This window comes from Alnus glutinosa, chromosome 11 (genome assembly GCF_958979055.1).
Source record: "Alnus glutinosa chromosome 11, dhAlnGlut1.1, whole genome shotgun sequence".
NCBI classification, from domain to species: Eukaryota; Viridiplantae; Streptophyta; class Magnoliopsida; order Fagales; family Betulaceae; genus Alnus; species Alnus glutinosa.
In genome coordinates, this window is record NC_084896.1 from 1,904,446 (window position 1) to 1,927,909 (window position 23,464).

Sequence of the window (23,464 nt, forward strand, 5' to 3'; positions counted from 1 at the left end):
AATTGTAATTTCCAATCTAGTTGGACCTAAGCTTGGCCATGCCCCACAAACGCTAGCTGATCCAATATAACTCAATCTGAAAAATTAATGTCTGCTAATGATGCCCAAAGACCACTAACGATAATAGTGAAAAATAACTATTTATGGTGTCCATATTCTGGCCTGCGATGGCCCAAGCCAAGCAGTTTCGTAATTATTGAAACCAGAAGATTTGTCCAGGGTGGAGATTTGGGTGGTGCGGAAAGCGAAGGAGGAGACCCGGTAGATTTTTAAGAGCATCTCGGACAGATACTTTGTTTTGTTAGAAAGTTACTACAAATCAACTTTTAACAGTGGCAAGTGTGTTTTTACGTACAAAGTATATATATATATATATATATATATATATATATATATATATATATATATATATATATTTTTTTTTTTTTAAAAGAAAAGAAAATTGGATATAATTTTTACATATTTTTTTAATAGCATAAAAGACACATATAGCTTTTAAGAGTTAATTTGTATTAGTTTCTTAAAAATCAATTTATAAGAAATTTATGCCGTTATGTAATATGAATAATAACCATTTGATTTTGATGATTAATTAGATTGCAACAATTACTTAATTTAGACGTTGAATTTCAAAGATTACACATTTTACAGTATATCCCATGTTCTTGTATATCATGACCGTCAAATGCGAGAAAATAAAATCTTGATTATTCAATCACACTAAATCTTAAGAGTAATGTTTCTTGCATACATTTTACACACACTTTGTACACAAAGTCCTATGTGGCACATTGTTTTAATTTTTTATTTTAATTTTTTAAATTTTAAAACAGCGTGCCACGTAGGACTTTGTATATATAGTGTGTGCAAAAAATATTATTCAAATCCTAATAGGTCAAAGTAGCAATGGAGGGGCCAAGTTGTTAGCTAATGATGGTGATGGTGCTTGGACAGTTGGACTCATTAAAAAAACATCTAGCTATACTTTTAATTAGAAGGCAATGATATAAATAGGGTTGTAAAAAAACCAGTCCGTTCGACAACCCGCTCAATACCAACTCGATTTAGTTCTATTTGAATTTGAGCTCGATACTTTAGAAACTTGCTCGATTAGTAAGTGATATATACTCGACTCACTCGACAAATTTTGATAGGGGCTTGCAAATTTAACTTGTTTAAAGCTTGACCGGATCGCTCGTATGGCTTATTAGTTTGTTCATATCTCTTGTGTGTGTGCGCGCGCGCACTTGCGTATATTAATATATTACTAAAAGTGAGTTGTATACATTTAAGCATGTATAATAGTAATTAAATAATATATGTTATATATGTTACTTAATATTTATATGTGTGTGTATTAGTTACCATACTAACTAATTAGTTCATAAACTAACATATTAAATTATTAATAGTTAGTATATATATATCACATGACATATGGTTAACAATAGTTATATATTATACTTATATTATAGTTACTTAGTTATATAGAATATATTAGACTTATTACTTGCCAACATTATACATATATCATAGTTTATACTCTGTAGATATATATAATAACATATTGTTAATTTGTTACTTATAAAATATAGTTATGTACTATATTTTATAATATACCTTATATAGTTGTATATTATATATTTATGTTGTTAATAAATGTATAAAGATTATTCACAAACTCGAATTTGAACTCCGCTTCTAGTTGAGTCGAGCTTGTTAAGTAACTTGGCTTGGCTCGAGTGAAATTTTCAACAAGCTTGAACTCGCTAGAATTTTAAACGAGCCAAGTTTGAAGACACATTTCATAGCTCGGCACAAGTTCGAACTCAACTATTTAAGCTTGACTCATAAATGAGTCAGTCTTGAAATCTTAAAACTCGGCTCAAGCCAGCCCGATTAAATCCCTAGATATAAATGAGAGACGTGGAGATAAATATTTTTCAATATGCTCTTATCAATTTAGCAATATTTAACTTATAAATTATCCGAAGCATTATCTCATAGGTAGATTGGGATCTTCAACAATTTCTTGCCTTATTTATCAGAATAATTCTAGACGTCATACTCATGTCCATTTAATAATAATGTGACTTTTAAAATTATCATTTGACCAAAATTCAATAATGATCACTCAAAAATTCTATGGTGATTTTAAAATAAAAATCATTATTAAAAGGACATAAAAGAGATATGAGTATAATGTCTAGAATTACTCCATTTGCCGAACTACCTACATGGGTCCTATATATAGAAACTCTAGAAACTCTCACATTTGCTGTATCAATTACTAGCAATCAAGATAGCAAAATTACTTTTGAATCTCTATCCCCCATAGTCGGTCCAAGTATGCCAAGTGATTAAAAGGTTTTTTTTTTTTTTTTTTTTGGCAACTCCTTAAAACACAAAGCACTCTTCAAAACAAAAAAAACATGTCTAGAATTCTTATTCAAAAAAAAAAAAAAACACCTTATTGGTTCTTGTGGTTTGACAATTTTATTTTTTGCCCATTGTCTTTTCATTTGTATCACAGATGGTACCTGTGCTATGGGAAAAGACGGAGATGGTACCTTCGTCAATTTTTCAGTCCAAAATTAATGTCTAGTCATGTCATCAGACAAGTGTCGGTGTAATAATACAATACCTGTCCCCAGATGAAACGTTAGCGCTGACTAGTTTGGCTACCATATATATATATTTTTTTTAAAAAAAAAGAAAAAAAAAATTGTAGGGGTGGCTGGCACCCCATTTTAGCCACTCCCTTGGCCAAAATGGGGGTGGTTGGCCACCCCCATGTGGCCTAAAGGGGTGGTTGAGCCACACCTATAATTTTATTTATTTATTTTTTTAAATCCTTAATATATATATATATATATGTATGGTAGCTAAGTTAGTGCTGATGTGGCGCTGACGTTGCATCTAGGGACAAGTGTCGCATTATTACACCAACACTTGTCAGATGACATGGCTAGACGTTAGTTTTGGACGGAAAAATGGACGGAGGTACAATCTCTGTCGTTTCTCATAGCATAGGTACCATTTGTGATACAAATGAAAGCATATTGGGCAAAAAATAAAGTTGTTAAACCACATGTACCATTATTGTGTTTAACCCTAATAAATATGCCTAGTACACTTATAAAATGAAAAGAAAAATATGAATAAATTAATTAAGACAAAAAAAGTCACCAATTAGTATGTAGCATCTCAATATGCATAAAAGTGAGATAGAAACATTATTGGTTCTACAAAAATACTTTTCTTTGATGTATGAAACAGTATTCATTGAGCTTCCATTGTTGAAATAGTTATGCTATTTTGTGAGTAATTTCTTGCAATGTCAATTATTGGATTTGTGTCCATCATATTTTGACCTGTGGTAAGCGCTGGTTGCTTGGGTTTAGGTAGAGGTGCATGTTTATTGCTAATCATTGAGACTACCTCAGGCATGGTAGGTCAATCAGTTGGGTTGTCTTGGACACAAAGAAGGCTAATCTTAATGAATCTCACCATAATAGACATAGAAGAAGGATACCTTATTGTTGGATCCATCAACTCCAAACTTCGATCATCTATCCACAACTCCTAAGCCTAGTATCATTTCAAATAAATGTAAGTTTTATTGAAAGCTAAGGGCATTTCAATTTAATTATAAGACTAATGTACAAATTAAACATAAGGGATTTGGGAGGGTATAAAAGCTACTCACGTATATAAGAAGATTGAGTGAACTTCTATTATAGAATCCAATATTCTTCTTGCCACTTATAATCTCTAGGAGTAATACTCCAAAGCTAAATACATTAGACTTTATTGAGCACAAACCATCCATAGCATGCTCGGGAAATTTAGTAAATGAATTTATTAGTAGTTGACTCAACGAATTGAGCTGAGAAGAGTAACATTATATACCACACGAATATACTACTTTTATCCCACCATGTTGATGTAGGGCTGATCAATTGCTACTACACCTTGTCGTATCAGGATACTGGAATAAAAGTGGGATTTTGGCGTGATATATAGCGTTCCTCAGTTGAGAATTGCAAATAAAGTGCTACCATGGAACTACAACTTTTACTAGAAGCCCCTTACAAGCTTGAATAGTTGATAAAATAATTAAATAAAAAATTTGATTTTTTAATTTAATTAGTTAGTGATTAACTTATTAATCATACAATCTTAATTGTTTTATCAATTATGAACTATCAAATAAGTTTGTAAAAATGTTGTAGTTAGAACTGTAGTACTTCAAGTGTTTTCTTTGCATATACTAGATGTGAAATATATTGCATACTTACTAAGTTCCGACAATTCGATATGTGTTTGTTTGTATTTCATGTTCTCCAACTATTCAAGCAAGCCTAAAATTTGATATTTTTGGATTCATTTCACTATCCAGTAGAATGTTACTAGGTTTTAGATCTCTATGTATGATCCGTAATCTTGAATATTGATGTAGATAAAGAAGTCATTGAGCAATTCCTTCAATAATGCGTATGCGTTTCCTCCAATCTAACATCTTTTTCCTGCTTTGAACTGTTTAAACAGTACAACTAAGAAAATTATTGCCAAAAAAAAAATTAAAAGAAAAAAGTATCATAAAAAAGCATGATAATGAAACATGGACGAACCAAAAAGGTAGAAATCCAAACTTTTATGGGGCATGTACTCATATATTAACATTTTTTTTTCTTCTTGCTCAATATAACAACCCAAGAGTCTAACTAGATTTTTGTGCTGGATTTTGGCAATTAATATTGTCTCATTTTTTAACTCCTCAAGCCTCTGTCTAGATCTTTTTGAAAGCATTTTTACAGCAATTTCTTGCCCCTTAGGTGATTCTCCCTATGAAAGAGAACCATAAGCTTTTTAAACTTTCATTAAATTTTACCATTATGGGTTGTCTTAATTGTTTTGAAGCAAATTCATGAGAAGAATGAATCTTATATACCTTGTAGACTTGTCCGAAGCCTCCTTCTCCAAGCTTATTAGTTGTTGAGAAATTATTAGTTGTAGCTGATATGCTCTCATAACTGAACAGTGGTAACTCAACATCATTCTTCTCTCTTTTATTCAGATTATTGTCGGTGTTCATTCCACCACTGATTGCATGGAATTCAATATCAAAATCAAATAATAGTAGATTTTTGCTTGAATTGTTTTGTCCTGTTTGATATAAATTGATAAGAGCATTCATAATGAGTTCTTTGAAATTTCTAAAATTTTAATTCTAAAAATATACTTTTATTGATTTGGCTAGTCACTTTTTAAAACTATAAATAACAAACCCTCTAAATGTTTATCTACTTTCAATTCAAACTGGAAAATAAAGAGACTTCTAATTAACAGTGTGTGTGAACAGTGTGCAACAAAATATTAAATGCGGAATTAAAGGAGACAAATATTTTGTTGGCAAAGTAGAAACTCAATTAAGAGAAAAACAACTCTGGAACAGCCAAACCCAAGATATCCACTATTTAGAAGACAAAGCTAGTTACAAAGTAGTAACACTTACATACTCTTGATGTAGTGGTCGTACCATGAACTCTGACGTGTAACCCAACACGAATGCCTCCTACCTGAAGGGGTCTTCAATGGAATCCTTTACCTTAGGACCAACTCCTAAGATAGATTTTACAACTGATCAAATCACACACTGGCAAAAGCTAGAGAGCTAGCAGATCTTCAATATCTCCTTAAACACCATTTCTAAGCTATAAGGAATTCACCACCGAATTTTGTGTCGAATGCATGCCTAGAACTCCTTATTTATAGGCTTTAGAAGCCCTAATTCAAGTAAAAAACGGAGTCTCTGGCACGCACGTCCAGACGGTAACCTTGGGCATCCAAACGGGCAACTGTTTCTGTGTCCGAAAAGCAATTCTGGAAAATTCTAAATTTTTTGGCAGGGCCGTCTGGACGCTTGATGTTTCCACCGTCCGGACGATTCTATTGGCCGTCCAGACCATCAATTTACAACATTTTTTGTTAGCTTTCCAACGACGCCGATTTCGTCCCAATCCGATATTTGAGTAAAAAGTTATGACCAAAATACCAGAGGGTGTCCGGACGGCTTAACTGAGCGTCTGGATGGTTAACTACAACCGCCTTTTCAAAATAGCACTGAAAGCTTCCATAACAAGGCTGCGTTCGGACGGTGTTGCCCTAACGTCCGGACGGTTGCACTTTGACTGCACTTAATTACTATAATAAGGCTTTGAGCGTTTAGAGCCTGAAGGCTGATATTTGGACGGTTGAACTGGTGCACGCAATTTCCATATATGATGCTTGATTGTCCGGACCATGAAGATTGAAGTCCGGACGGTTGAACTTTGTATGCACGACTTGCCTTATATAGGACATCGTCCGGACGGGATCACACATCGTTCGGACGGTTTCAGCCGTCTTCCCATAACGGTGTCTTGATGCAGAAACCCTAATACTTGTCAAACACTGAATGGCGTCCGGACGGTATAGTCACGTTGTCCGGATGAATTTATTGGAACATTGGGATTTTCTCGAACTCTGAAGAGCGTCCAGACGATTTGCCATTACGTCCGGACAAATGGAAACTTGAACTATTCGAAGCTTCTAGACATTGATGGGCGTCCGGACGAAAAGTTTTTGTCGTTTGGATGGATGTTGCTGACTGATGAGCGTCCGGACGGAATACCACGTCGTTCGGATGGATGCAAGGGAACTGAACTGACTAATTTGAATTCTGCACTGAATCTTTTTGAAGCTCATAACTGAAGTGTAGACTTTGAATAAAGCAGGATCCCTGTGAAAGTAGCAACATTACATAGAAGTGATTTTGTCCAACATAATGCAACTAACACAAAAACTAACACAAGCCAAACGTTTTAGAGCATTCAATGCAAAAAATAATATAAAAAAAATTGTAATATTCATTTTTTTGGCTCTTTGAATGTAAAGAGGGGTTTTGACAAATCTTAAATTTAACATTCAATAAAGAGCTTGTTAAATGATAATTTTTGTTGATTTTGTTAAAAATTTAAAGAAAAACCAAATATAAAAGCTTTACGAGTACTCTAAAAATTAGTCGATCACTTTATGACCTTAAGAAGAAATTCAAGGCTTGAGGTGACATCATTAGAGTTCACCAGTGTTCAATCACTATGTGCATTGCCAGTACCCTAAGGTGAGTAAGTTTATTTAGTCATTTTCGTAAATAAATGTTATACTCATTCCCATTTCAGTGAAATGACCAAATAACGGGTTGGAGTTTGTAGGAGGATCCCCACAAACTGACGACACTAAGTGTTTTTCATTGTCTGGGAATAAGAAAAGTGTGTTAAGTGATATTCTCTAAGTGTTTCGAGTGCACTCCTGAGTATTGAGTCCTCCTTTAGAAAATAAATAAATAAATATATATAAATATATATATATATATATATATGCTCTTGAAAGACTCTATAGGTGATTCTATTCCTTACAAATTTGTATCAGAGTCATGGATCAGTTTTTGCTTAAATGAGTGTCTTGGTTTAGCTCCGATAAAGAGTGTGGATGGCTCTTGAAGCAAAGTTGCATTTGGTGACATATAATTGGTGCAACTTTTGTATGTGTGACACTCTTGAATTTGTAAAGGACGTGCGAGTGTCGAGTCTTACGTTGAGAGAAAAAACAAAGAAAAAATAAAATGAGTAGTTAATCTAGATTGGTGGACTCAAATATAAGCTCAATCTTTTGGGTTCAAATGGTATATATATACATATTAATAATGTGCTGTTGGTGAACTCCCTAGGATTGATTCTCTACCTAACTCTAAGAACAAGGATTTGTCACAGTTTTCTGGGGATGGTTAGGACGTCTACATTTACCTATGCGTTTGAGTCGTTTGAGATTTCTTTTGTTTGAAAAACAAATGAAGAGACATAAGATAAGGATGATAAGCCCCGTTGCTGTGACCAACACAGCTACCCATTTTTTGCCTGACTATGATGACAAGAATCACTGTTAGCTCAACCATAACAGAGAATGAAGTATAATTAGTTCATAACGAAAATAACATAAATTTGTCTATATTTCATTTCACCTATAAGACTTTGATGCTCAGCAGCAGAAAGTCTGAGATAGATACCTTGTCCAATACTCTCGGGGCCGCCATATGAGAGTTGCTCTAAGTTCAAAAGAACTCCTTCCCATATCATACAGTACCCACTCCTATTATAAGCATAAGCTGTGCAAGAACAATTTTCCAAGCAATCCAGTTCACATCTTCTAGCACTCATGGCGGAATGTGCTTTCGGGTAAACAGGTAATCGCATGTTTGAAATTTTCAGGAACCAATCTCTTCCTTCCAAAAACGTACTATTTTCACATTCCAAAAGAGATTTCCTCACACAGCCACCTGACCAATCATTTAGTGCGGTGTTTTCCATAGAAAATGGTTTAAAACCTTTTAGACATTCACAGGGGCTCGAGGAATTCTCATGGAACACGCCAAATGCACCACAAGAAGCATACACATCAGATAGTTCACTCGGATATGACCGAAATAAAGTCCATTCCAAAGGGCCAGACAGCCACACCATTAGCAGCATCTCTCCTGTTGAGTTCAACACAATTTTAGAACGGAAATCAAAAGGATCGAGGAGAGAATATGTAAAAATATATCTTCCATTTAATTCATTTGGCAGAAAACCGTAGATGAAGCGAGAATCCCGGCTTATCTCAGGAACAAAGGTGAAGCCGAGAGTTGTTTCATTCCAAAGTCCAGAAGTCCAATAGATTTGGGATCTGTTCCACGTTAAGAAATATTGATTGCTTCCATTTGGGTCTAACCCCAACGAGAACAGACCCGGTGCCGGATCTTCTGAACTTGTCCATGAAATGAGCTGCTGTGGTTTTCCAGTAATGTTATCGATCCCAAAGCTTTGCCTCTGGCAGCCATGTATCGGTTGGATGGTCGAAACGCTCCCAAAATATACAAGACACGTTCGACCTGTTTCTCAAAACAAAATTCCCATCATCACCAAGCACTGCTTCAGACATATTTGACCCGGGAAATGTCAAACTTGTCGACCAAAATGGGACCTTGGAGAAACCTTCAAACAGGAGTAGATTACCATCTTCTGAGAGGATAAGCCTTGAGGAAGATGGGTCAGACAAAGGGTTTTCTCTATTTGCCACCCAAACAATGTTCCTGTCATCAAATTTTTTTTTATACCATATGCCCAGGTAGATGTTTGAAGAAGTCCCTGGTATGAAGAAACCGAGCTCAAAATCGCTACCTTGACATGGTATGGTCTCGCCCTTTGAAAAGGAAAGAGAGTTACCTGGTGAAAGTGTATCACCATCTATGGAGAAGCATGGTCTGTAATGACACAGGATTATAAGCACATAAAATAAGAGCCATGGCCTACTCCTCATGTTTACTCGTCACGCCGGCAATAAAACTTGAAACTTTTCTCGTGACAAAGATCACTTGCAAAAGATTGCTGGCTATTTCTTGCAGAACGTATTACAGTTTTACGTATTCATCTATGATTAGCTGGAGGTTGGCATGGTGAACTGAAGACAGTTACATGAGCTGCTGGCAGAGCTTCATCTCCCATGCACGTGTTTAGCATTTAGCATGACTGATTACACGATAGTTCGCTTAGTTGTTTTCTTTCTGTTAACCAGTTTCAGTTTTCCATGTTCGAATATAAGCAGATATGTATCATTTGATTCATTTTAATGAGAATTCAGAATATTCCCTCATCTCTCTCTCTCTTTTATTCCGCACACTCTGTTATGCTCTGTTTTGTGAAATGGTATCAGAGCAATAATCGATTGCTTCTGTTTTCCTCTTTTCTTTCTCAATTCATGGATCCTTTATCTCTCATGCATGGCTTCCACAATATCTCTATTTACATTATATTTTAATTAAATATTTTACGTGTTGAGCTTCATTTATTAAAATGGAGTTTAAATTTACACGTGAAAGAGAATGCTAAAGCATTTAATTAATTAATTAAATTTATCTCTTCCTATCGATTTAAATTTTTAAAATAAATAATGATTTAACATAACATTTGAAAAACAGTAAGCTCTTCCTATATTAATGTCAATATCTTTCATTCTCTAAAGTGACTTCAAGTATCAACTTGACTCAAATTTTTAGCTCCATGATCATAATTCTTGGGATAACAGTAAGGATGGGCTCTTTAGTAGATGGAATTCTCTCCATTTTAAACGAAATAGATAAAATTATATCCATTTTATAATTAGAATTTAAAGTTTACATATCTAATTTTAAAACATAATTAACTACGTACCTACATATAAAAAAGATAATTACAAAGAGTATAAAAAAGTGGCATTTGCAGGAAATACAACCCAAGTCGTCGGAGGAGAGCACTGGGTTGTATTTCATGTTAGATGTGTTTGTGTATTCTCTAGTTTCTATGTACAGTTGTTTATGTGTGGCTCAAGTTTTACCGAAATTTTCTTTGTTAGGGGGCTGATTTGTAATTTTAGTAAAATTTGAGATTCTGTATATGTAATTGTTTTTTAAGTCAGATCCTTTTGGCTTAAGAGTGGTGGGGGTATGTCCCTAATTTCTCATGATGTAGCATGTGGGCTTTCAGATGTTTTAATAGCACATGCTATTAGTTCAAAAAAAAGAAAGAAAGCGGCCTTTACCTTCAGTTTTCAAAAAAAAAAAAAAAAGAGCACCCTCATATCTCAATAATTAACTACCTATAAATTTCATGCACAGATGGCACACAAGCAGTGGTTTGGTGATCTCAATAAAATTTCCAAAGAGGTTTGTCACGGAATAGGGAGTGGTTTCAACTCTCCGCAATGGAGAATAACACCCACACGCTTAATTAGTATTAGTCGCATTGGGTTCCATTAATGTTTTGATGAGGTTAGAGCGGTTATGACTTAATTAATCTTAAGAAAAGTATATGCAGTTCCCATTGTCTATCTTTACAAACACAACACTTTTTCATCTCCATTTTAAGGCATCGACATAGAGACATCATACAGATAATGGAAAGCTTGTCGTGTAACAATAGAGGTATGTTATTCTCATACTTGATCTATGCATGCTACGGAGAAAGAGCAAAATTATCAAGGAAACTTCACAAAATTCCCTTGAACTCTCATTCGATTTGAAACTATTTCTTTAAAGTTTAAAAACTTTCAATTCTTATTATTAATATGTCATATTTTTAACAGGTAACATTTTTCATACCGTTCAATGCATGAAACAATTTAAATTAACATAATTTGAGAATCTACAATTTTAAAAAAATTTATAAGGGATCCTTATCCTTTTCAACCGGCGTGTCACGCTCAATCTACCATTTTTTTTTTTTTCATTAAGATTGATTTAAAGGTAAATTAAACATAAACTAAAAATACTAAAAAAAAAAAAAAAAGTTAAATATGTCATTGAGTTTGTCTATCCAAAAAGGCTTTTAAGAAAAAGCCCATTTTCTCATTACACAATTTTGAGCTTTTTTCTTTTAAAAAAAGTCAAGTAAATACTTTTTAAATTTGTTATTAAACGAACACAACTTTTTTTTAATCTCAAACAAGCTCTAAAAATTGGTGAATACAACACAAACGATAAGTGCGGGTGTGGCTGGGAGCAAGCGAAGAGAGAATATGTCGGCATCATCTCACATGCTCTACCACCTCCTCCGTCCACCTCCGCCTCAGACACCACCATCACAGCTACTACCACCTCCCTCTTCTTTCTTTTCTTGGTTTCTCGGACTCAAACCCCGCCTCATCTCCACCGCAACCACCACCACCACAGTAACAAGCCCTCTTTCCAAACCCCTCCTCCAAACCCCACTCCGCAAAACGACCCACTTCACCAAATCTCCCCGTACCCTCTTCTGCCACTCTTTCTCAACTCTCACAACTTCCCCACCTCTTTCTGATGACCCATCTCCATCCTTACAACACCAAGAAGAAGAAGAAGAAGAAGATGATGATGCTGATGATGAAGAAGAAGAAGAGATTGAAGAATGTGATGGTGAAGTTGAAAGTGGAAGCGAAGAGTTGGAAGCGGGAGGGAAAGAGAGGGAGGGCTCTCGTGTGATGGGTGTGGGTTCTTCGTCGTCTTCATTGCCGAGTCTGAGCGTGAAGGAGAAGAAGGAGCTGGCGTCGTACGCGCACAGCTTGGGTAAGAAGCTCAAGTCCCAGTTGGTGGGAAAGTCTGGTGTTACCGCTAATGTGGTTTCTTCGTTCATTGAAACCCTCGAATCCAACGAACTTCTAAAGGTATCAACTTTTGCAATAAATAATTTTTTTTTTTCTTTTCTTTTACTTGTATTCTGGTCGATTGGCTGGTAGTTTGGTGATTTGGGTCATGACAATTGGAGTATGGGGTTTAGGGTTTATGCTTTGGAAAGTTTTTGCCTCGTAGTTAAGCAGATAATTAGGCTTGCAATTGTCAATATGTGTAAGTTTACCATTCCTTTTGGTACTGAAAAAGCAAAAAGGAAAAGGGGAAAAAGAAATTGTTTGGTTTTAATTTTTAGGGCCAATTTTTTTGAATCTCCAAAATTTGGGGAAAATTGCACGTTTCATAACACAGTAGAAAGAGTTGATCTTTTCTGCGTAGAATGTTGATTTTGCACATGAATCCATGATTAGCATTCAAGCGTAGTCTGAAACTAATGCACTGTTGTTTGATGAGAGTCCATGGTTGATTTCTTGAAGCACTGTCTTAGCTTTAGCAGCAGTTGCAACTATTCCCCTATTTAGAGTATCTATTTCTTAGTGTTTTTGTAGTGGGAAAGTTGGATTGATGAAACTGATACTTGTAGGATGCATTAGCTGGCCAAAGGGGTCATGGACATTTGAAACGGTCATTATAGAATAGGTATATTTGCAATTTGGGAATATAAATTGTGAATCTCAAATTACAGTCCTTGAAGCATCATCGTGAAATGGGTATACAGTTTGGAAGGGTCAGCCAATATTGGTGCATCACTAACTTTTAGTTTATTTAATGTGTAGTTCTAAACTATTAAACTCAGCTTGCTTTTAAAACTGGAGATATTACCTTGGAATCTTCAAATCAAACCTCTTCCTAGTTTTTGTCAAGGGACAACCGGGCAGGAACCCTCCATCCTGCCTGAAACTCGTCCTCAAAATGGATCCAGTTTCACTTCAAGCTCTGCATTTTTTATGTGTTTTTCATCTGCCGCCAGAACTTGGCTGAACCACCAAGATATATGGCAGCCGTATTCACCAACGCTTCCTTGGACGTAGTTCGACAAGCCACTCCATATCCCAAAAGTCTTCAATCCTTAGCATCTCAGATGTCAAACAATGCCTTTGGTTTCACTTGATCTGAATCATCTTTGTCTAGGTCTGCAAAACTTGCGAATTTCTACAGATTATGCTCAGGTTATGAGCCTTTTTTAAGCCGCTGAGATGCTGGTCACTACTCACTAGTCCATTTTCCTAACCAGAATTAGCATATGGCACAGGAAAACCATAATGTTTTGCCAGCTGTATTTAACTTGGACAGAATGGCATCTCAGCTTACACTTACATACTAATATATGAAACTCCCTACCGGCCATCTTGTCTAAAATTTGATGTTGCTGTAAACTTTGTTCTGTTTCCTTTCTTGTACTCTGTTTCTTTAAAGAACTTAGCAGTGTTTGGTCTACTGAACTAAAACATTCTGCCAATTTAAAAATTGTAAACAGATTAAAATACACAGGACCTGTCCAGGGGAGCTAGATGATGTGGTCAAGCAATTAGAGCAAGCAACTGGTTCACTGGTTGTTGGTCAAATTGGTCGAACAGTGATTATTTACAGGCCCAGCCTCACCAAGTTGAAGGCAGAGCAGAAAAAGATGCAGGCTCGGAAGGCTTTCGTGAGAAAAATGAAACCCACATTGCCGGTAAAAGATAGAAAAACAAAAAAGTTTCTTTTGTTATGCACAAAACTAGGTTTGCCTGACTGCTGATCTCCCTAATTGTCTCTCCCAAAAATGCAGAATAAAAGACATGTACCAACACCATCTGCACGTGGCCGTCGAGGAAGCAGCAGGTTTAAGCTCGAAAATGACTTTTGAGGCAATGCTTGTGTTGTGTTGATACTCCATGTTGAACTTTCGGTCCCAATTTCGACCTCCAATTAAAATTAGCAGGGAATCTGCGACTTTTGGTCATTAGGAGGTGCATGCGCCCAAAGAGAGACCCTCGTAGTTTGTATGTTTCACGATACTTGCAATGCAGGTTAAAGAACAGTGAGGCAGCGGTAGGTTTTTTTTTTTTTTTTTTTTTTTTTTTGTGGGTGGGGGAGGAGTTGCAGCGTACAATCCGAACTGAGGACGGGTTTTTGGTGTTAGCTCGCCCTTGCGGGATCTTGACCTTTTGTGCCGGCCATTGTAGCACTTGTGTCGTCCCGGGCATGATGACTTGAATTATGCTAATTTCCTATTTATACATTTTCAGTTGCTTCTGAATTTTGAGAATGAGGCTAGTTACCACGTTTCAAAGTGCAGATGAATCTTAATGTCCCTCTTCCACCCATGTAGTATCAGAAAAGTGGAATTAATTTGAGTAATTGCAATTCTTTGCATACTTATTGAATACTTGGGATTTCTCTCTTCGTTAATTAAATATTTATATTACTTATTAAACTCATTACTGCATTTAAAATTCACATCTTCTGTTTAACACCTTCGGGGCCCTTCCCCATCCCCCATATCAGTAAAAGTCATACTCAACCTCCCCATGTCTTTCTTGTTTTCTGGGTTTTTTTTTTTTTTTTTTTTTTTTTTTTTTCAAATTTAATTTAATTTTAAAAATAAAGTAAAAAAAATTATCTTTCTTATGGTGTGTTTGGAATTGTGATATTGTAGATAAAAAGTGCAATTATAAACTAAATCATAAAAAATGAATTTGAAAATTGCATTTTAAAAAAATTACAATTTGAAAACGCAAAAAATTGTTTTTTTAAATTGGCGAAATCACAGCCAATGGGATGCTTTTTTGAAAACGTAGAATTTTAGAGGCTAACCTGAGATTTTAAAGGTCAAACTCTAGTTTTGTCAAATACTTAATTACGTTTTTAAAAACAAGCACATTTTAAAATTGCACATCAGAAAAATTGGAGGAGATAAAAGTCAGATTTAAACACCGAGTAAATTGAAATCGTGGAATTAGTTAAAGAGTGATTACAAAAGCGCCGAAACATTTAGGGTAAGTGAAGTTTTTTCAAAAAACTTTTCATGTAAATAAACAAATAAATAGGGGGGGGGGGGGGGGGGGGGGGGCAGTGAACGATGGTGATATTCGCTAACGTTTACAAAAGTCTTCTTGAGCACACTTGTTTTGCAAATTAATTTTGGTATGTCCACTTTTTGTCTTTTCTGAGGCTTGTTTCCTTCATCGGTCTGGATATACAGTTTACATGGCCATCAGATTTTCCTTCACAGAAGCTACAAGCAACGTTGATATAAGCTTTTTCCTTTCCCATCCTGTCCTCTGTAAGCATTTACATTTGGTTCTGATCTTGACTCTTGAGACCATTGGAGAAAGGAGTTCGCAACAATTTTATGTAATTAGAGGTTTTGGTCACCCCAATCATGTGCATGTCAAAAGGTTAAACCGCCAATCTTTTATGCATGCTCTTAATGGGATTGAGATCTCCAACAATTTGCTGGGCATGTGAAAGAGTCCATAGAGTTCACATTAGATCCATTTGCCCGAATTCATTTTGGACTAAACTCTCTCATGCAATTTGAACAGCAGATTATTGGAGATCTCAATCATTCTCAAAGACATTTGGATTTTCGATCAATTTACTGCTGCAATAGCTGTAATAATAACTCCGGCACTGAATTTCTCATCCTCAAACACAGGCCAGCTTCCAGGAAGTATTTTTGGGTACAGAAGGCATTTGTTACAGAAATAATGAAGATGGTGCAGTGATTCCATGAATATAACTAGCAACTTCAATTAATTCTTAAGCGGCACAGAATTCTTTCTTGTCAGATACAAAATAATACAACTGACAAGTAACTGCTGGCCGTGGGGAAATACATATCACAGCTCGAGGCTGTGAGGCTTGCATTGCTTTTGCTTTTAGCATCATTGAGGCACAGAATGAAAATTTAATCTTTAGCCACAAGGGCAATAATATGATATTCAATTTATTATTATTATTATTTCTTTTTTTTGGGTAATTCATACGTTCTGTTGGCTAGAATAATGAATTGAGTTCTTGCTAAATAGATTTTCGTATATGTTCATGTGGATTCCTAAACTAGGTAGCTCTCAGCTTTTCCAAATTATACTGACTCAAATCATCAGAGTAAAGTATGCCATTCGGAGAAATAAGGCGCCGAAGAGAGAGGAAAAATCGAGCCTGAAAAAGAAAACTTTGTGCAGTCAGATAAGTTCAAATAGATAATATTCGCACATGCAAGCAGGTAACGTTACTCTTCTTACCCATTGAAATGCTGCAAGTCCGAACCAGCAGCCAGGCAAACCGTATCCTCTACTGCTTACAAGCTGGTGAAAAGAAAGATGGGAAGGGCCTTGTTAATGCATGGTGAACGAAAGAACATGTACAAAGGACACCAGAAGAGCATGAAACATATCTATATATACCAGTAGGAGTAGAGCACCCATGGAAAAGCATCCAGTCATTGAGAAGCTAATAAATTTAAGATCCCGTCCAGCCTGCAGAAACAAAACAGACACTTTAATATTAGAATACAAATTTGTGACTATTCTTATGCAAGTAACTGCAATATAGTAAATAAACTTGATTGTGAACAGGGTGGGACCCCAGCCCAGCAGACCCCATTTTTCAAGACAGAAATTAGCTACAAGCTGGTTTTTAGCTAATAGCTAATTCCTACAAATCAGTCTAATAAAGTGACGTGTTTTTAAAGCATGTAAAAAGCAAATGCTTTTTTTTTTTATTAACACTAATAAACTAACATGTGAGAAGCACATACTATTAAAAAAAAAGTGATTCATACATGCTAAAGGATACGAGTTACTTTATTAGACTGGTTTGTAGGAATTAACTTACAACTGTCCCCATTTTCATTAGCAGGGTTTGGGCTCCTATTTCAGGTTTGGCGTGGGGTTGGGCAAATTATACCATCGTATAGCCATGAGAATGTGACCTTGTGCTTTGTTTTGATGGTGTGGAATTATAGTATTAGTGTCTCTCGTAGGATAAAAGACCATAAGCACAGAGGTGGAATCACACCTATAATCTCTCTCTCTTCCCACCCATTTTTTTTGGTTGAGAATTTTGGCCACCTTGTCCTTCATGTGCAACCCTTTCATTAAAGAGGAGAAATAATACAAGAAGTAGCTGTCACAGAAAACCACCTGGGTAGTTGCTCCATGGCCAAAGGGCACAGGCTATCCTAAATTCATTTCTTTCGAAAGTGCCTGAAGATGACCTGACTAAACCCAGGGAGCATGAACCAGACCCTTTTATGAGCTCATAATTCAAGTGGCTCCTGAAATTAGGAGAGAACAAAAAAAATCTAAGTCTATCAAAAGAGAGTTCCATTCCCCGCCCATATTCGAACAAACACTGTAATACACGGCAGAGCCACATATTAAATAAACATACACATACTTGATGCAGCCATGGAAGAAAGGTCAAGTTGCTGTGTTTAGAGTAATTTCCAGTTTTAGCAGCTTAAGAGCTTCTCATATGTGGGGCCATTATGCGACATCAGAATGAAGCAAGACCTATATGCTTTTAAAGCTTATATTGTAAGTGTCTTAGCATTAAAATAGTTTTTAAATTGGGTCATTAGTTTATAAGTTATGGGCTTTTTTTAATGTGCAATACAAGATCTGGAATTTCATAAACTTCCTGCATATAATTTTATTTTAGGATTATTTTCTGAATTATGTTTGGTCTAGAGCATTCTAGAATTTCCAATTGAATTAGTAGCCTTTTTATTGAGTTTTACAAATCTTTTGTTTACCAATCAAATTAAGAATCCAAGTCCTAGTAGATTACCCAAGAGTCAATAAGTTTATGTAAATATGCTTCATTATATTCAAAGAACTCAAACTTTGATCAATGGAAAATTGGGTGTCTAGAGTACTGAGGCATGTTTTTATAAACTTCCTGCATATAATTTTATTTTAGGATTATTTTCTGAATTATGTTTGGTCTAGAGCATTCTAGAATTTCCAATTGAATTAGCAGCCTTGTTATTGAGTTTTACAAATCTTTTGTTTATCAATCAAATTAAGAATCCAAGTCCTAGTAGATTACCCAAGAGTCAATAAGTTTATGTAAATATGCTTCATTATATTCAAAGAACTCAAACTTTGATCAATGGAATATTGGGTGTCTAGAGAACTGAGGCATGTTCGGCTCAATATGTTCTTTTATCCCTGTTCTTCTTTGGCAAAATTTACATGACAGTCGAACAACCCCCAAACAGTCAAACTTTTCTCTTTTCTTCCCTATTTTGTAACCTCAAATTGAGCCATTGCCCATACATGTCGAAACCCTGGTCTGTTTGGTTCGAAACTTTTTCAATATTCTAATCGGGTTTTATTCAAAACTCGGAAACCGACATCAAACCTGAATAAAACCCGGATTTAAATATTCAAATGGCATGATTATTTCAATCATTATCAACATTAATTTTCATAACACCAATCATTATACACAACTTTTCATTCAATCCAATCATTTCCTACCATTGAAAAACATTTTTTCCAATCTCAAAAATTTAACACCAATCATTATACACAACTTTTCATACAATCCAATCATTTTCCAATCACTTCCTACCATTAAAAAATACTTTTTTCCAGTCTAAAAAATTCAATACCCAACACAAATTCAAAAAGAATCTGAATTCTATTCAACATCCAAACACATTTTCATTGCCTCGAAATCCGCAAACAGATTCTCTAATATTATTCTTATTCATAAAATTCAACACCCAAACGGACCATAATATTCACCAAATAACCCTTTCAGAAACCTGTTTGCTTCGATTATTTCCTGTCTAGTCAATCTTTGAACCAAGCCCTTTCTTCTAAAATTTTAAACCCTAATCCATAAATTCTACTAACCGTAAGTCCACCACAAGCACAGGTAGAAAGAATCCATAAATCTATCCTAAGTCAATACTTCCACCGGAGCCTGAAATAGACATCACTCTTATATCAAGTTTCAGCAGGCTATGCTAAAAAATTATCCAGAAGACTTGCATAAATAAAAATCATGAGAAAAACTTGACGGAAACTTCATATTAAAATAAAACCAAGTGTACCAGCAATGTTCCCTCAAGGCTGTGAGTTGGGGGTGTGACAGCTAATGCAAGAAAATATGGAATGAGAACCTTGTGCATCTGCGTGGAAACAAGATATATCAAGAAGAATCAGATAAGGCTTACTTTGCCATTTGCATAAGATCACGAAAATGCATATGTTTCCAATAGATTATCTGCACCTTAATTAATTTCCTCTACTTTAACTAACCACACAAATAAGATCTATAGTGCACGTCAGACTTGAGATATATGAATTTTGACTTACCAATGAAATAGCACAAATATGATAATATTTCAAAGTGTAATAGCTACAAATAAAACAATGTTAATGTTAATTTAAATTTCTCAGATTTATTTTGAAGTTATAATACTCTTTGAAATGAGAAAGAAAAACACCTCATGCATACTCTAAATCCACTGATTGGGCCTGGAGCTCAACAACTAATATCACTAAAAAGATGATAATTTAGTATAAAAGCAATTGTCATAATCTACTTAATGCAATCTGTTAAGGCACAAAGCGGCATAACTCCAAAGGCTATAAAAGAACTGATACTACCACCAAGGGACAAACTCAAAAAGTAAGAACTAACCTCCTGTATGACATTCTGATCATGTGTAAAAATTTTGGGGAACAACCAAGGAACACATGTTCCAACAATCCCTAATAGCAACCCAGCTATTCCTCCAATGATGACAAGTGACTTTAGCAGCATTCGAGCCTGTTGTATTTCACTAAGCACTCAGAAATCTTTCAACAAAGAAAAATCAATATAGAGACAAATAACATGGTGTCAATACTGTCAAGAGAGAGAGAGAATCGGAAGACAGTGACTTTACCAAAATGATACATCAATAAGATTTAAGATAAAACACGATCGTAACAGCAACTGATACAACTTTAGAAGGCTGCAGCATCAGAAAAATTACCATCACTAACCTTTTCCAAATTTCGACGGGCTCCATATATGAACTCCGGCATAAATGATTGTGCGGTTTGCGATAGAGGTTCACCCCATACCGTACACATACAGAACGTTTGAACCATGACCTAGAGTAAAAAGTAAGTTTTCAATGCAAATGGCCATTGTTTTTGTCAAAGATGGGGAAGCTAAAGCAGGGAAGATGGGACAAAAAATTACAAGTGTAACTAACCTGATGAGCGGCCATGGTGTGTGTGCCCATAGATGTGGCAAAATATATAAGGAGGGAATAGAAAGCCACCTGAAGCATCAAAATGTCTGAGAAAAATAGAGATATGACATGAGACGAAATTCAGCTACAGCATTGAGTAATACTATAGTCTAACCTTTGACATCATTGTTAAAAAAACTGGAGCAGCAAGCCCAAGTACTGTTGAAAGTTCATGAGGTGATGGAACAGAGATAGCAAAAGCATTGTATCCTTTTTTGTTCAGAGTTTCAATCATCATATAACCTGCAATAACCTACAACAAATGCTGGTAAGTGGCAATGGAAAAAGAAATCAGTGTATATCTGCTTGGCTTCAGTGAGAATGCATCAATAAGAGCATATTATAAATTATATTCAGCCTGAAAGAAATCAATATTGAATCTTTCAGTCAGCACACCTGAGAAGCCATTGTAGCCCATGCTGCACCAGCAATACCATAGCCTAAGAAGCTGCACAGGAATATATCACCAATGCCATTTACAACACTGGCAACCGCCAAAGCCTTTAAAGGTCCCCAGGAATCTTTCATGCCGAGACTGGAAAATGGAGGAAAACATCAGATACAAACTTAATGAAGTAACAAATGTTTCAATTTCATTAAACATGCCAATATCTCATTTGAGATGGGCAAATCAAATTGTATCATAATCAAACACCAAGCCAATATCTTATAAACACAAAAGATCAATATCTTATAGCAGTCAGAAAAAATTGTACGGAAAAGGATGCAAGCAGCACCAAATAAGGCTTTGCAGATTTAACAAAATTTGTCCAGTACGGCTCATAGCTAACGAGTATATTCATTAGCAGGTCAAGAACAAGTATGAACAGCCATACTAAGGCACTGTGAGCTTATTCAGTAGATAATGTATGGGAAGAGATATGGTTCATCAGAAGCACCTTGCACTTTGAGCAACCCATCCAACGAGAAGTGCAGGCCATGCTAAGCCTCGAATCTACAATCACAAAAGATTCAATTAAATGCATCAAGTGGAGCAGAATATTAAATGTTACAGACATGCAACCAGAATCCATCAGATATTTGTTCTCATGAACAAATGTTCACAGGCAAAACTCTGTGTCAGATTATATTAGCTGTCAAAGGCAGTCAATGAAGACAAAAGATACTGCAAGCCAGTGCATAGATGTTGATCATTCATATGATAAATGAGTGACAGCAAAAAGAAAAAATATTACATTATTAAGTATCTCTGAATTCCAATGCGAATGGGGTCTTTTCCGCAGAAAAGCAAGGGGAACTTTTTATGTTATTTTATTCTATTTTACTTTTTTGAACTTCTATTCTTCTCCTGTCCCTTCTATAACTTGGTTTTATGATTTAATAACAGGAAATAATTCTGCACAAAAGGAATAACTGGAAAAATTCAAAGTATATATCAAAACAAACCATTACATTTAAGAGAAATGTACCTGAACATATGTGTTTGCTGCAGGTACAACATGTGCGTTCTTTGGTCCAGTAAAAGCTGAAAAAAGTAGTATAGTCATCAGTCGTTGGATTGTGTCTGGAATTCATTTAGTAAAAAACACCTGCTGTAATCCATTAAGTGGTGAAAGAGATAGAACTACTGACTACCCAAAAACAATCAAACACTCCATTTATCAATCGTAATTTGAGAAATAGCCCAATGCAGCTCCAAGCCTTATTACCAGTCAGTGCCCATGAACCAAAGAACTTTGTAAACAAAAGCATCAAGCAGCCACAAGTGAACCCAATAAAGAGTAAGTTAGATATGTGATGCTGGACTTCATTTTTATCCTGTATCAATGCCATACCGTTAAAACAAAAATGAAAAAATAAAAAATAAAAAAATTGCAGCATAAAACATCGAGGAGCAAAGAGACATTAATTAAAACAAATGATCAAAAGTGAAGTAACACACCCTAAATGCAACAAAGGCCTTCAATTGTTTAAGAAACGAACCTTTCTGGCAAGGGAAGTAGCAACCATATTCGAAGTAGCAATCGAAAGGAACATGAACGTATAACTCATATAATCGCATATAACCGTTGCCGGGCCTGTCAGTCCAAATTCACAATCAAATTAAACCATAACTTAACTCAGCAATTAAAGCAAGTAAGTTTGAGCCGAAGTTCCTCTTTTTTCCCCAGCGAGAATTGTAAAATTAGAAACTTTTCCTGCTTTTTCTCAGCAAACAAGCAGAGAACTAACTCTAAACAACACCAAATTCACAGGAGAACACAGTACCTAAAGCAGCGAGCTCAATGGAGCTACCCTGACCGATCACCACGGTGTCAATCAGACTCATCAAGGGCCCGCAAATCCAGAGCCCCGTGGTGGGCCCAGTGAACTTCACAATCTCCTTCATCTGATTCCATATACTCTGTCTCTCTTCACTCCCCGATTCCTCTCCCCCCACAACCCCCAACACCTTTCCCGAAACCGAAACGGTACCGCCATCGTTTTCGCCCGAGGCTTCGGTGGGGCTAATGCAAGCGGTTATAATCCGATTTCGACGACTTTTCGGCGTCGAAGCGAGCGACAAATTTGAAGGGAAAAGAGGCGCGTGAAAGCGAGGGTAAAGAGAGAGTCGTTTTTGAGTGGTGTTTTGGAAGAGAGGGGTGTGAGAAGGGCAGCCTATTAGGGTTTGGAATTGCATTTTTTGCTTTTTGCCGTTGGAAATGGACGCCAAAATATGAAAAAGCGGGGAGGACAGAGCCGAGACGAGGAAGAGAGAATAATAGCACATGCACAGTTGAGGAGTTGGTCAGTTGCGAAGACCGAGTCTTGACTCTTGACTGTGGTTTGGATTTGCCATTTAAAAATAATTATTTTAAAAAATAAAATTGTAGTTAAAGTTTTAAAATTTTACGTTTTTTTTAAAAAACTCATTGACTGTTATTTTAAAAAGTAAATTTTATGTGTTTTCAAATCACAATTTTTAAAAAATGTAATTTAAAATGATTATTTTCTTTGATTTAGTTTAAAATCACATTTTTTTATTTATGAAA

At 35.6% G+C, this 23,464-nt stretch overlaps 3 protein-coding genes across 5 annotated transcripts; 1 reads left to right on the plus strand and 2 right to left on the minus strand.

Moving 5' to 3' along the window:
* Nucleotides 1–8,015: 8,015 nt before the first annotated feature.
* LOC133881991 (G-type lectin S-receptor-like serine/threonine-protein kinase At2g19130) lies at nt 8,016–9,399 on the minus strand. Its single transcript, XM_062321072.1, has 2 exons — nt 9,306–9,399; nt 8,016–8,971 (listed from the first exon to the last, which is right to left on the minus strand). The coding sequence occupies exons 1-2, from the start codon at nt 9,397–9,399 to the stop codon at nt 8,016–8,018; spliced, it is 1,050 nt and encodes a 349-aa protein (XP_062177056.1).
* Nucleotides 9,400–11,553: 2,154 nt separating this feature from the next.
* On the plus strand, nt 11,554–14,591 carry LOC133880928 (uncharacterized). The gene is made up of 3 exons (XM_062319893.1): nt 11,554–12,255; nt 13,698–13,895; nt 13,992–14,591. Exons 1-3 carry the CDS (start codon nt 11,632–11,634, stop codon nt 14,067–14,069), a joined length of 900 nt encoding a protein of 299 aa, XP_062175877.1. The 5' UTR covers nt 11,554–11,631; the 3' UTR covers nt 14,070–14,591.
* Nucleotides 14,592–15,267: 676 nt separating this feature from the next.
* LOC133882691 (protein DETOXIFICATION 46, chloroplastic-like) lies at nt 15,268–23,223 on the minus strand. 3 transcript variants are annotated; one of them, XM_062321901.1, is made up of 15 exons: nt 22,701–23,222; nt 22,416–22,510; nt 22,142–22,250; nt 21,902–21,957; nt 21,371–21,426; nt 20,868–21,006; nt 20,587–20,724; nt 20,433–20,501; nt 20,218–20,328; nt 19,871–19,999; nt 19,278–19,355; nt 16,615–16,686; nt 16,453–16,515; nt 16,307–16,369; nt 15,268–15,753 (listed from the first exon to the last, which is right to left on the minus strand). In XM_062321901.1, exons 1-15 carry the CDS (start codon nt 23,200–23,202, stop codon nt 15,724–15,726), a joined length of 1,710 nt encoding a protein of 569 aa, XP_062177885.1. In that variant the 5' UTR covers nt 23,203–23,222; the 3' UTR covers nt 15,268–15,723. The 3 variants fall into 3 exon arrangements, 2 of the variants coding, with proteins under 2 accessions (XP_062177885.1, XP_062177884.1); XM_062321900.1 differs by lacking the exon at nt 15,268–15,753 and having other exon boundaries at nt 15,934–16,369; XR_009902707.1 differs by lacking the exons at nt 15,268–15,753; nt 16,307–16,369 and adding an exon at nt 17,353–17,486 and having other exon boundaries at nt 16,452–16,515; nt 22,701–23,223.
* Nucleotides 23,224–23,464: the final 241 nt, after the last annotated feature.

Bases quoted from the DNA above. Each gene is read 5' to 3' on its own strand.
- LOC133880928 (XM_062319893.1), top strand. From the start codon at position 11,632: ATGTCGGCATCATCTCACATGCTCTACCACCTCCTCCGTCCACCTCCG. The intron at 12,256-13,697 runs GTATCAACTTTT...AATTGTAAACAG, and splicing joins AATCCAACGAACTTCTAAAG to ATTAAAATACACAGGACCTG. The intron at 13,896-13,991 runs GTAAAAGATAGA...CCAAAAATGCAG, and splicing joins AAATGAAACCCACATTGCCG to AATAAAAGACATGTACCAAC.
- LOC133882691 (XM_062321900.1), bottom strand. From the start codon at position 23,202: ATGTGCTATTATTCTCTCTTCCTCGTCTCGGCTCTGTCCTCCCCGCTT. The intron at 20,329-20,432 runs GTTAGTTACACT...TTTTTACTCTAG, and splicing joins ACACCATGGCCGCTCATCAG to GTCATGGTTCAAACGTTCTG. The intron at 19,356-19,870 runs GTTAGTTCTTAC...GTTTCCACGCAG, and splicing joins ATCAGAATGTCATACAGGAG to ATGCACAAGGTTCTCATTCC.
- LOC133881991 (XM_062321072.1), bottom strand. From the start codon at position 9,399: ATGAGGAGTAGGCCATGGCTCTTATTTTATGTGCTTATAATCCTGTGT. The intron at 8,972-9,305 runs GTAACTCTCTTT...TTTGAGAAACAG, and splicing joins TGGTGATACACTTTCACCAG to GTCGAACGTGTCTTGTATAT.